Below are 12,668 nucleotides of genomic sequence, written 5' to 3'. Positions count from 1 at the left end.
AATGCTATTGTACAGACGGCGCTGTGAGTATGTCAGAATGTGTGTGTGTGTGTGTGTGTGTGTGTGTGTGTGTGTGTGTGTGTGTGAGTGTGTGTGAGAGGAAGCGAGACGGGCTGTGAATAGGAATGCACTTATTGACGGGTGTCATGCAGATCTGTTGGGTGTTTGTCTTTCCTCCACACACTCTCACTCTCTCACACTCTTACAGCAGCACTAAGTCAGTGTGTGTCTGTGTGTGTGTGTGTGTGTGTGTCTGTGTGTTGTTCAGGATATTCTGGAGGGCTTGCAGAGCGCCGAGCCGATGGCAGAGAAGTTGAAGGGCCAGCTGAACGACCTGGTGCGGTACTCCAGGGACCTGGGCTCCCAGTCGGACCGCGTGACCGCTCTCATCAAACAACACAACAGGTGAGAGGAGTGTGTGTGTGAGTGTGTGTGTGAGTGTGTGTGTGTGTGTGTGTGTTGGAGCATGTGCTCAGATTCACGGTCTGAAGCCGGGTGAAAACTTCTAGCTGTCAGGATCAGGAGAGGCTGAAAGTCGGTTTGAAGAGAGTTTTCATGTGATGTAACCAGCTCCAGGTCGGCCATATTGGAGGCACTCTCACAACAGACAGGAAGTAATCTCACAGGTTTATAGAAATGTTGTTGCACAAATAAAAAAAAAAAAATGCTTTTGACCACCAAAAATGATCGCAGTTTGAGGAGATCAAATAATCGTCTGATGAACAGAGAAGATTGAAGCTAGCTAAGCTACGTCAGGATTTCCAAGGCAGTAATCAGTCATTAAACTCAACATTTACGTCTGTTCACAGCGTTTCCTGTCAGGTCGGTCATGTTCTCTGTCCATAGCATCTGAAAATCTCACTTTAGTAAAAGTAAATAAATAATAATAGAGTTTGACTCTGATTAAGAGGTAATTTATATTTACAGCAGTAGCATCTTTGTCTTTATACCTTTGGGTAGATGATGATAAAGATGCTAACTCCTCAGATGATTCTCCCGCTTATCAGGTGTAACTTTTCTAAATATCTATTTTTCCTGCTGGCTGAGTCCTTCACTGTAGGTTTCAGTGTGCTTTGAGTGATTTTCCAACATGTGATTAGGGATGAGTACCTTTCACATCGAAACAATACAGTACCAATGCCCGGTACCTGGCAATCGGTACTGGTACTTAACGGTACCAATTTTCAATACTTTTTTTTTTGTTTATGTGGTAAAAAATATCAATTTGTTTTATAATACAATGTATACTTTTTCAATTTAACATATTTTTTCTTCAATATATAACCTTGCAATGCTGCGTTCATGGTCAGCATGGAAAATCTCCTACTCTTCCACTCCCTCACAGTCACAAGGAAGCGTTTAGGTACCTAAACATGGAACCTTTTGGTTTTACATGAATCGGTACCCGCTACTTTTTTTTTTTTTCCATATATATTTTTATTGGGTTGTCAGGATAAAGTACATGTACAATGAGGTAGAATATAGTTCACCTTTTTTCCCTTTTTTTTCCCATGTTTTATAACGCTAACAATCCCCCTCCTCCCCCCAACTGAAGAGTCACATTCACAATTAAATGCAGAGACTAAATATAGACAAGTATTGATTATAAGCAAATACAACTCTCTCTCCTCCATAATGGAAAAGAACCGGAGGAGTGAACGATAAACACAAAAATAAATAAATAAAACAAAATAAAATAAAAGGGACTTTTAGAGGAGTATGTCAAAGTGGTTAAAAGCACAAAAACAAAGATTGACAACGGCAAATTGTATATGTTGTGTCTCACCTCTTAAAATAACTGGTCTGTTTCAGCCTCCAGACTGGATAGTAGAGAAAGAAAAAAGGAATAGGGTACCCGCTACTTTTGACAGAGTTCAGTCGGTAATATGGGTGTAACGGTACATGTATCCATAAAGAACCGCTCCATGAGGCCGTTGGGTTCGGTACAGTGCTGTATTTGAACGAGTACAGTATGTTTAAGCCGCTGCACATGGCTCGTTAATATTCACGTGAGTACTCGTCTATGATTGGCTGAGCAGGGAAGGCGTTTTAATATTCATGAGGAAAGTGGTCTGTGATTGGTGCTTTGCCATCATGTGCATATCATGTGGACGTGACGTCTCACGGTGAGCCAATCAGAAGAGGAATATCAAAGAGCTTCGTAGCCACAGGAGCTTAAAATCCTATTTTACGGTGCACTTCTGTCTCTGTCCATTTAATGTTTACATCCCTGTGCCTCCAATATGGCCGCACATCCAGGTAACTACCCAAATCCATGTGTCGTCATGCTGTGCCGAACATTGAACATCTCTCATCTGTGTGACGACCTGTCACATGATTTTGGTGTGTATTTGCTGAACTGTGATTCCTTAGTTACAGATTTTTAACTTTTTTGTCTAGTTATAAGTTTGTATCGTGGGGTTGTTGTTTTTTTTTCTCAAATGTTTTTAAGGAAAAGAGAAAAATGTCTCAACTTTTCCTTTTTTTAACATGTGTGCACACATGTAGCAGCGATACAGGTCTCTGCGTTGGCGGTTGAGATCAATGCGCTGATTTCTGGTTTATTTCTTGCTTTGACTCAGTAATTTTAGATTTGACTTCCTTCATGATGTCTTCTTTGAGCTTGGTTAGCTCTTTTTTCTCTCATTTCCTTGCTAATAGCATCCAGGCTGGAGCTCATTGTCAAGGTTAGCAGGTTAGCGTTAGCCATTGCATTCAAATAATATCCTTTCCTTTGGTCTTCTCTTTTCCTACCTCTAGGTTTATCCCCCGGTCCTCGCTCATTGAATCTGACTAAAGAGTGGTTTTTTTATTGATTGTTTGGGCTAGCTTTAAGCTAGCTATCGAGAGTAAGGTTTCATGCAGCCATCTTCTTCTCTGACAGGAAGCCCCGCCCCCAACCAACGCACATATAACTGGTTATTTGTTCAATACATGAGCAACAGGCACATATTCAATCAGGTGGTACATCCAAATCTCAATGTTTATTTAATTTTTTTATCTAAAAACAAAATGTGGAGTCCTTGTGCCATTGGGAGCTAGAAGGATATTTAGTAAGGGTTGTTTCTTTAAATTTTTTTTTTATTTTATTTTATATTTTTTTCACATATAAATGAAAACAGACCGTGTGTGAACAGGTCATATCACTGCACGTTTTCAACAACTGCTGTCGAATAAATCCAGAGTTTCTCCCACAAACAGCTCTCAGACGGCAGAGTGGGAAAGATCAGAGCTCCGTGCTTCTCCCTGTTAAAGGAGTGGGTGTTCACATGTGTGGCCACCTCTCACACAGAGCATGTGGGTGTGTGTGTGTGTGTGTGTGTGTGTGTGTGTGTGTGTGTGTGTGTGTGTGTGTGTGTGTGTGTTTCATCCAGACGAAAGTGAAAGATGACAGAGAGAGCACCAGAGCCACCAGTTGCTACGCGACATTTAACTACCTTCCCTTCACCTCGGCTTGTTCTCGGCGCCCGTTTGGGTTTGCTCCTGTCTTTGCTTTCATTTTATGGAGGACTCAGACGCGTTTCATGGTTTTATTTCCAGGCTGATATGATGCTCGCTGTAGTCTGAGCTCACACCTTAGCATTAGCAAAAAAAGAGCATCCATGCCGACGAATTTAGCACATGCTCAGTGAGCAGCCACCATCGCTCAGATATCAGCTTAATTTGCACAGAGCAATATTTACTGAGACGTTTTGAGCGATTGCCAGGTGGAGTGACCAGCGTTTGTTGGCAGACGATCTGACTGAGGTCGACTTGTTGGAGATGCTTTGGCGGGAAACGTGTTGGCTGCAGAGCAGCAAAAACAGCAACCGTCCTCCTTCGCTTGGCTCCAGCCGGTGATGGACTTGGCCTGTGTGCTTCCTGCGCCTGTCCTGAGTTAGACGCTGGAGGAGGAGGAGAAGGAGAGGGGGAAAAGGAGTGAGAGTAGAGGAGGTGAAGGAAAGAGGAGCAGGATCTCACCTTTTCTGTCAGTCACAGCAGAGAAAGTGCTTCTCCCTCGCTGGTGCTCTCCCCGCCGTGCCGGCCTCTGATGCCCTCAGCGCATCGTTGAAAACTCAGGGGTGTTCGTGTGTTTCTGTCTCTGTTTCTGTAAAAGCTTGTGTGTTATTTTCCTCACCTCCTGCATAAACAGCTGCACACCTTGTTTCCCTGCTGTCATCCCCCCATTTAACCTTCACCCACTGCCCAATGCTCCTCAAACCCACTGACCCTTTTCTTTTGTTGTTCCACATTTTTTCAGCCCTGATTAATTCAGCTCTATGCAAATGAGAGGTTAGCGTGTTAGCTACCGTACCTGTCTGTCTGAAACTTTCTTTTCTTCCTGAATTAATCAGAATAATTTAAACGCTCCTGTCCTGTGAAATCAAGAATTTATGAATGTGTTTAAGAGTCAGTTTCTTCAGACTTTACAGCTCTGAACGTTTCATTAAAGGAGCTGTGAGAGTAGACAGACACTGGAGCCGAACTGTCAGACAGAAAAATGACAGAAGAAAGATAAACAGGAGAGAGACAGAGCACAAGCTAAAGGCTAAAAGGGCTAATCTGTTAGTGCTAATGTTGGCTCCAACCCACAGTCAGCAGTTATTCTGCAGTGGTCTGTTCAAACTTGAGAGTCTATCAATAAAATGAAGAGCCAGGTTACGTTAGCTCTGCTTGGTGAGGTTGGAGTTGGTAGATGAGCTCTGGTAGGACAGAACCAGGATTCACTAACGTTACACGTTACAGACACGTCTCAGAGAACCGGGAAGCCGATAGCGCTACATATAAACGGCTACTAAACTACTGTATAAAGTGACAGCTAGCTTGTTGTCATGTTAGCCTACGGATACATCGTAGCACTGGGCTACTGATAGCACCACATATGGACGGCTACTAAACTCCTGTATGAAGTGACAGCTAGCTTGTTCTCATGTTAGCCTACGAAAACATTTTAGCACTGGACTGCCGATAGCACTACAGATGGACAGCTACTAAACTACTGTATGAAGTGACAGCTAGCTTGCTTTTATGTTAGCCTACGAATACATCTCAGCACTGGGCTGCCTTTAGCGCTACATATGGACAGCTACTAAACTACTGTATAAATTTACAGCTAGCTTGCTTTTATGTTAGCCTACGAATACATTATAGCACTAGGCTGCCGATAGTAATACATATAGATGGCTACTAAACTACTGTTTAAAGTAACAGCTAGCCTGTTGTCACATTAGCCTAAGGATACATCTCAGCACTGGGCTGCCTTAAGCGCTACATATGGACGGCTACTAAACTAGTGCATAAAGTGACAATTATCTTGTTGTCATGTTAGCCTGGGATACATCTTAGCATCCAGCTGCCAAATGCACTGCACATAGAAGTCTACTAAACTACTGTATAAAGGGACAGCTAGCTTGTTGTCACGTTAGCCTACGCATACATCATAGCACTGGGCTACTGATAGCACCACATATGTAGGGCTACTAAACTTCTGTATGAAGTGACAGCTAGCTTGTTCTCATGTTAGCCTACAAAAACATTTTAGCACTGGACTGCCGATAGCACTACAGATGGACGGCTACTAAACTACTGTATAAATTGAAAGCTAGCTTGCTTTTATGTTAGCCTACGAATACATTGTAGCACTAGGCTGCCGATAGTGCTACATATAGATGGCTACTAAACTACTGTATAAAGTAACAGCTAGCCTGTTGTCACATTAGCCTAAGGATACATCTCAGCACTGGGCTGCCTTAAGCGCTACATATGGACGGCTACTAAACTAGTGCATAAAGTGACAATTATCTTGTTGTCATGTTAGCCTGGGATACATCTTAGCATCCAGCTGCCGATAGTACCACATATGTACGGCTACTAAACTACTGTATGAAGTGACAGCTAGCTTGTTCTCATGTTAGCCTACAAATACATTTTAGCACTGGACTGCCGACAGCACTACATATGGATGGCTACTAAACTACTGTATAAAATGACAGCTAGCTTGTTGTCATGTTAGCCTTTGGTTACATTTTAGCACTGGGCTGCCGATAGCGCTACATATGGACGGCTACTAAAAGACTGTATAAAGTAACAGCTAGCTTATTGTCACATAAGTCTACAGATGCATCTTAGCACTAGAATGCTGATAGCACTACATATGGACGGCTACTAAATGGCTGTATGAAGTGACAGTTAGCTTGTTGTCACGTTAGCCTATGGATACGTTGTACCCCGGGCTGCCGATAGCGCTACATATGAACGGCTACTAAACTACTATATAAAGTGACAGTTAGCTTGTTGTTATGTTAGCCTAAGGACATTTCGTTGCACTGTCCTGAAGAACACCTCACCTTGTGGCGTTGTATCTGGTAAAAATTTGACTTGAACAAAGAAGATTTTTTTCCGAAACAAACACACATCTGGTTAAAAGTCACATCTTTATGACAGTGTGCGCGAGACTCCAGGCCAGGAGGTGGCGCTGCAGTCACATTAAAACAGATTCTTTCTCGCAGCAGCTTTAAATTGACAAACTTTGACATTTTATTAATAAACAAATTGGTATTTATTACAACATAAACAGCTGACCTTCTTGTGTATTTTTTCGAGGATTGTAAAATATGACGAGAGGTAGAGTCTCTGGCTTCATACCTGCTACAATGGCTGCGCCTGTGACGGGGGAATTTTGCTTTAAAACCGTATGATGGTAAAATGACTGTACTGAACAGTTTATGATCAGAGAGTCTGTGTTTAATGAGTTTAAATAAATAATCAAAGTCTAAAAAAAGAAAAAGTAAAAATAGTTCCTCCAAATTATCAAAGTGACTCTTTGGAAACCCCCTCCTCCTCGCGTGCTGATTCCTCTCACACGTTGTCTTACAGCATCAGTCTGTCGTCCCTCGCCATCTCCGTCCTGTCGTCCCCGTGAACCCTCACCCTCTCATATGTTGCCTCTCAACCCCCCGCCCACGCCTCGCCCCCTCCCCAAAACCCCCCTCCCCCTCTCTGCGCTCATTTCTTCCACTTCACCCGTTTTCCATTTCTCCACCTGGCCCGTTCTCACCCTGCTCCTCTGTGGGCTCCTCTGTGGGCTCCTCTTTCTCCTGCTCCTCCTCTGCAGCAGGAGGACAGTGTGTACAGTGTCAGGGCGTCTCTTTGTTTCTGACAGCGCGCTCTGGGACGTTTGTTTTCTGATGGTGGATTTCAGCCTGTGATCGATTTGACGTGAATCTAAAGCTCTGGTTTTTCCCCCGCAGCCTCAGCCTCCGCGCCTCCAGGGAGTGTCAGAATAAAGAGCGCTTGTTGGAGCAGAGGTTTCGCGCGGCCCTCAGAGACTTCCAGCAGTGGTTGGTCAACGCCAAAATCAGCACGGCCAAATGCTTTGATGTGCCGCAGAGCGTTTCTGAGGCCTCCACGGCTCTGCAGAGGATCCAGGTAAGACCCACCTTCGCTCAGCTGTGGGGAAATCTGAAATCATCACTTTTCTCTGGCCGAGGCTGATGCTGCCCCTGCACGTGGCTGATGTCTTAGGGAAACCCCTCGTATCATCAGCCTGCTCTGCAGTTTCTGTGATTCACTTTATTACATCTGGAAATATGAAGAGCGTCACTTTCTGTGAACCACTTCTCCCAGGACGGAGCGACCAGACACAGATCAGCAAACACACAAATCAAATTTTGTTTTATTATTCAGGGGAAAAAGGAGGAGAGCATCTCTGAATATTATTTTAATCCAGCTTTTCCAGAAAGACCTACATTTTTAATAACTTCCTCTTGTTGCAGGACGCTCGTTCATGCTCTCACGAGAGTTTGTCATCAAAATAAAACAAAGATAACAGAAGCAGCACACTGCAACAAACTGAAACCTTATCAAGTGTTTTTCTCTTATTTCAGTATGAATTTTACTTTGAATAAGACAAAAACACAGGATAAGGTTTCAGTTTTTTGCAGCGTGTGGTCGCTTTCATCCGGTCGTTTTCATTCGTCAGCAGGAGAGGAGATTAAAGGCAAAGCTAAAAACAAAGTGATGCAGTCGTTAGAGAATCGATCCTCTGCTTCAGGGGACGTCTGTGTGGACATGCCCACTGCACAGTGTCCTCTGGTGGAGCGATTGGACCCACCGCCGCCGCCGCCCTGGATAAGCTGAAAGCGGGCACGCAGCCAGGAGCGGGATGAGAGGGAGCTCCACAGCGGGGTCTCTGTGACATCCCCTTCAAAATAAGTCTGTGATTCTCCTTCTGAGGAGCCTCTGTGTCTCCTTCTGAGGAGCTGGCAGGTGTAACCGTCTCTAAAAGCACCCCAGGGCCCTGGCTGAGATGTGTCGGGTGCTCGGCGGTTAAGGTAGACGAGCCCACCCCCCGCAGCAGACGGTTAATTACCTCTCAGGCACTTGACCATTTCCACGGCTGCTCAACCAGCAAGGAGCTGAATTATTGCTCTGAGCTGAGCTGAAATCTTCAGACAATTAGTCCTCACTGAAACGGCTCGGTTTGTGTTTGAGGTTTGGTTAAGTTTAAGGTGCTTGGATTATTTAAATCATCATGTGAAGAGGAAAAACTATGACTTTAATACCGGGTATTTAAAGAAAGATTTGGCGTTAAAAGACATATCCTGGCCCTGGAAAAAAAGAAACCTTGGCAGTGAAAAATGTGTATCATAAAAAAATTGTAGAGGCATCAAAACAGAAAATGGCAACGAAAACATTTTGCTGAAGTTAAAAACACTTTAAAAAAAAGTTTCATATTTTTTCATTTGATAAATTTTTGCATTTGGATGTACTTGATTTCAAACATACTTAATTTATTTGATGTAACTGTTTGATCAAAGACAGTTTATAATTTTAATGAAGTCCATTTTTTTTTAATCACTCTTTTTTTTGCTTCCTGTCTTTTTTCATTCCAACTTTCTGTCACTCTTTTGTTGGTTAGGAAAGGATTTTTGTCAAATTTGGAAATTTCAGTATTATTTGAAATTTATGCACATTTTTTTTTTATTTTAGCTTTTTTTTTTTTAATTTTGTAAAAGTTTTTATAATTTAAAATTTTGGAAATCTGCACATTTTTTTATTTTTTTATTTATTTTACATTTTTGAAGCCTTGTTTTTTCCTTTTTTTTCAATTTTTTAAATTTGCATTTTTAAATGTGCGGTCTAATTTGCAAATTTTAATTTGTTAAATTTAAAATTTGATATTTTTTAAAAAAAAATTAAATATCAAATTTTTATAAAATTTAAAATTTGCAATTTTTTACAATTTTTAAATTTCAAATTTGTGCAAAATTTTAAATTTGATTTTTTTTTTTTTGCAATTTTTCTAATTTCAAATTTTGCAATTTTTCTAATTCTTTTTTTTTTTTTTATAAATATTTGCTTTTTTTTAAATTAAAAACTGAGACATTACATGTACAGTTTTATACATTTAGATAATCATTTGCCAAATTTTAACTATACTAAGTTCTGGCACACTCAGTGAATTTTTACACTTTTTTGTCTTTTCTGTGCAGATAAAGTAGATTTTGTGGCTCTACAATGACTCTAACTTGGGTGATCTGAAGCTAAATGGCTCATATGAGAGTAAAGGTTGCAAACTCCTGCTCTAAAGCGTTAAACAAAAGTTCACCTGGAGCTGCAAAACCATGAGTCAGTCTGTTTCTTTGTGCTGCTGTTTATCAGGAAGTGAAATGGATCAAAGTTAGTTTTAAAATCCTCCTCCTGCTGCTGTGACTGAGCTGATTGGTGCTGATGAATATTCACTTTACTTTGTTTATGAGGCCTTTTCAGGGATGACTTTAGCCTCAAACTCCTGGAGAAATTTAAGAAATATAAATATAATATATAAATCTATTTTCAGCACCAAACATTAAAGTTCCTGGTGCAGCTCTGAGCGTGAGCAGAAACGTGACAGCGAATAGCGAGGAGAGGGGAGGGGAGGGGAGGGGAGGCGGTCATATTTTATTTATTATTGACTTGGTGAGGAATGTAGAACAATGTTTCCACATGGCTGACCTCCAGGAGGGCCTGGGTGGGAGGGGCAGAGGGGGCGTCCATTGTGTCACGCGTAATTGGTGGTATGGCGTTACAGCGGCAGCGGGCGGACGGCGCTGAAAGAGGAACAGAAGAGACTGAATGAACAGAGCAGACAGAGAAAACAAACAGAGACAGACTCTGTGTGAGTGTGTGGCTCTACTGTACCAGCCTGTGTGTGTGTGTGTGTGTGTGTGTGTGTGTGTGTGTGTGTGTGTGTGTGTGTGTGTGTGTGTGTGTGCGTGTGTGTTTTTAAGGAGGCTGGAGCTGTGTGTAAGTGATGTGCTGACTGCACAGATGGTGGAGTGGTCCCTGCTGCGCTACTGTCATCGGCTCAGCTCTAAGGAGGGAGGAGTGTGTGTGTGTGTGTGTGTGTGTGTGTGTGTGTGTGTTTGTGTGTGTGTACATTTACTGTGAGTGGGCACGGAGGAGCCGTGTAAAAACCCACACATTTCAGGCTCACTGACTTTCCTTATCTCCGGCTGCCTCCCCAGGTCAGACGCCTCCTTCTGCCCACGCACACGGAGCGAGCGGCGCCGCTCTAATTACTGCTGCTCGCTCCGTGTGTGTGCGGCGGGAAAACCTGTAGAGGAGCTGAGAAGGTCCAAACAACCAATCAGATCGAGTTTCTGAAGAGGAAGATTAAAAAAAGTCAGAGATGTGATTCAGTCGTTTTGATTTTCCTCCTTTCACTTCTTCTCCCTCCTCCTCCCTTTGTGTGTGTGTGTGTGTGTGTGTGTGTGTGTGTGTGTGTGTGTGTGTGTGTGTGTGTGTGTGTGTGTGTGTGTGTGTGTGTGTGTTTAGTGGTAAATAGTCACAGATCCTTTGTCTTGCTCTGTGTTTCCCCGCAGGAGTTCCTGAGTGACAGGGAGCACGGCCAGGCCAGGCTGAGCACCGTGGGCGCCAGCGGTGAGCTGCTGATGGCGGTGGTGTCCAAAGACAGAGTCGAGGGATTCAAGGCCAAAGTGGCGAACGCCAGAGACGACTGGAAGAGCCTGATGAATAACCTGCAGACCAGGGAGGATGCACTCAAGGTTGGTTTACATTTTCTTTTGTTTGGACGCTGTTTTTCTGTAAGAGGACTCCACCAGAAACACAGAACAAACAACGGCTGACCGAGTTTCCTGGGTTTGAAACGGCTGCAGAGTTTGGTCATTAGCTCTAATCTGATTGGTTAAATAATAACATTATTTCAAACTTGTTGCAAACAGACACAGAGAGAGATAACCGCCCTAAACACAGAAAAAAGCAAACATAATTCAACACAAAGCAAACAGCACTTGATTTATAAGTACAGAGAACTACAGACACATTGCTCTGCCTCGTATTCAACCAATCATGTTAGAAATAATCTTCCTAAATGCCGCCAGGAATACGTTATGACCACATACCACCAATTCAGATTGAAGAATTACCACAGACAGGAAGTTGTGAGCATTCCTAAATAAATCCGTCACTTTATGCTGGAACAGTTTTTAAAATGTTGTAGTGATGGTGGACACTGGAGCCAAACTGTCAGACAGAAAAAGGACAGAAGAGCAGAAGAAAGAGAAACAGGAGAGAGATAGAGCACAAGCTAAAGGCTAACACATGAGCTAAGGGCTAAAACACGAGCTAAAGGTTTGAACATAAGTCAAAAGCTGCAACACCAGCTAAAGGCTAAAACACAGGCTAAAAGATAAAATATGGGTAAGAAGTTACAAAACAAGCTAAAATAAAGGTAAAAGGCCAAAAAAAGGTAAAAGCTAAAACACAGGCTAAAGGCTAAGACAAAGTAAAATAGCTAAAACATAGGTCAAAAGGTAAAACACAGTCTAAAAGCTTAAACAAAGGTACAAAGCTAAAACATGGGTAGAGAGCTAAAAACACAGGCTGAAAGCTAAAACATGGGTCAAATGCTAAACCACATGCTGAAAGCTAAAACATAGGTTTAAAGCTAAAACATGGGTAAGAGGCTACAGAACAGTGTAAAGGCTCAAACATAAGAAAATAACTAAAGCATGGGCCGAAAGCTTAAAGATTGGTCAAATGCTAAAACACGGGTAAAAAGCTAAAACATGGGTAAAACGCAAAATCATTGGTCAAAAGCTACAGAACAGGCTAAAGGCTTCACATAAGTTAAAAGCTAATGAACAGATTGATACATAGGTAAAAAGCTAAAACATTGGTAAAAAGCTACAGAACGGGCTTCAGGCTAAAACATAGGTAAATGGCTAAAACATGGGTCAAATGCTAAAACACAGGCTGAAAGCTAAAACATGGGTAAGAAGTTGCAAAACAAGCTAAAATAAAGGTAAAAGGCTAAAAAAGGTAAAAAGCTAAAACACAGACTGAAAGCTCAAACATGGGTCAAAAGCTTAAACACATGCTAAAAGCAAAAACAAACATGGCTAAAAAGCTACAGAACAGGCTAAAGGCTCAAACACGAGAAAAAACAACTAAAACATGGGTCAAATGCTAAAACACAGGCTGAAAGCTAAAACGTGGGTTAAGAGCTAAAACACTGGTCAAATGCTAAAACACAGGCTGAACGCTAAAACATGGGTAAGAAGTTACAAAACAAGCTTAAATAAAGGTAAAAGGCTAAAAACAGGTAAAAAGCTAAAACACAGGCTAAAGGCTTAAACAAAGTAAAAAAGCTAAAACATGGGTCAAAAGGTAAAAACAGGCTGAAA

At 42.1% G+C, this 12,668-nt stretch overlaps 1 protein-coding gene across 2 annotated transcripts in view; it reads left to right on the top strand.

Annotated features, from left to right (window-relative positions):
* Positions 1-12,668, top strand: part of syne1a (spectrin repeat containing, nuclear envelope 1a) — a 220,262-nt gene that overhangs the window by 97,278 nt on the left and 110,316 nt on the right. For both annotated transcript variants that reach the window (XM_074685622.1, XM_074685621.1), the window contains exons 55-57: positions 269-405; positions 7,230-7,407; positions 10,845-11,027. In XM_074685622.1, coding sequence (XP_074541723.1) covers positions 269-405; positions 7,230-7,407; positions 10,845-11,027 — 498 coding nt within the window. The remainder of the gene's footprint in view (positions 1-268; positions 406-7,229; positions 7,408-10,844; positions 11,028-12,668) is intronic.

The sequence above is a fragment of the Halichoeres trimaculatus genome, unplaced genomic scaffold (assembly GCF_033239565.1).
Source record: "Halichoeres trimaculatus isolate MK-OKI-2021-1 unplaced genomic scaffold, fHalTri1.1 fHalTri1_scaffold_13, whole genome shotgun sequence".
NCBI lineage: Eukaryota > Metazoa > Chordata > Actinopteri > Labriformes > Labridae > Halichoeres > Halichoeres trimaculatus.
This window is presented reverse-complemented; position numbering and strand designations above follow the sequence as displayed.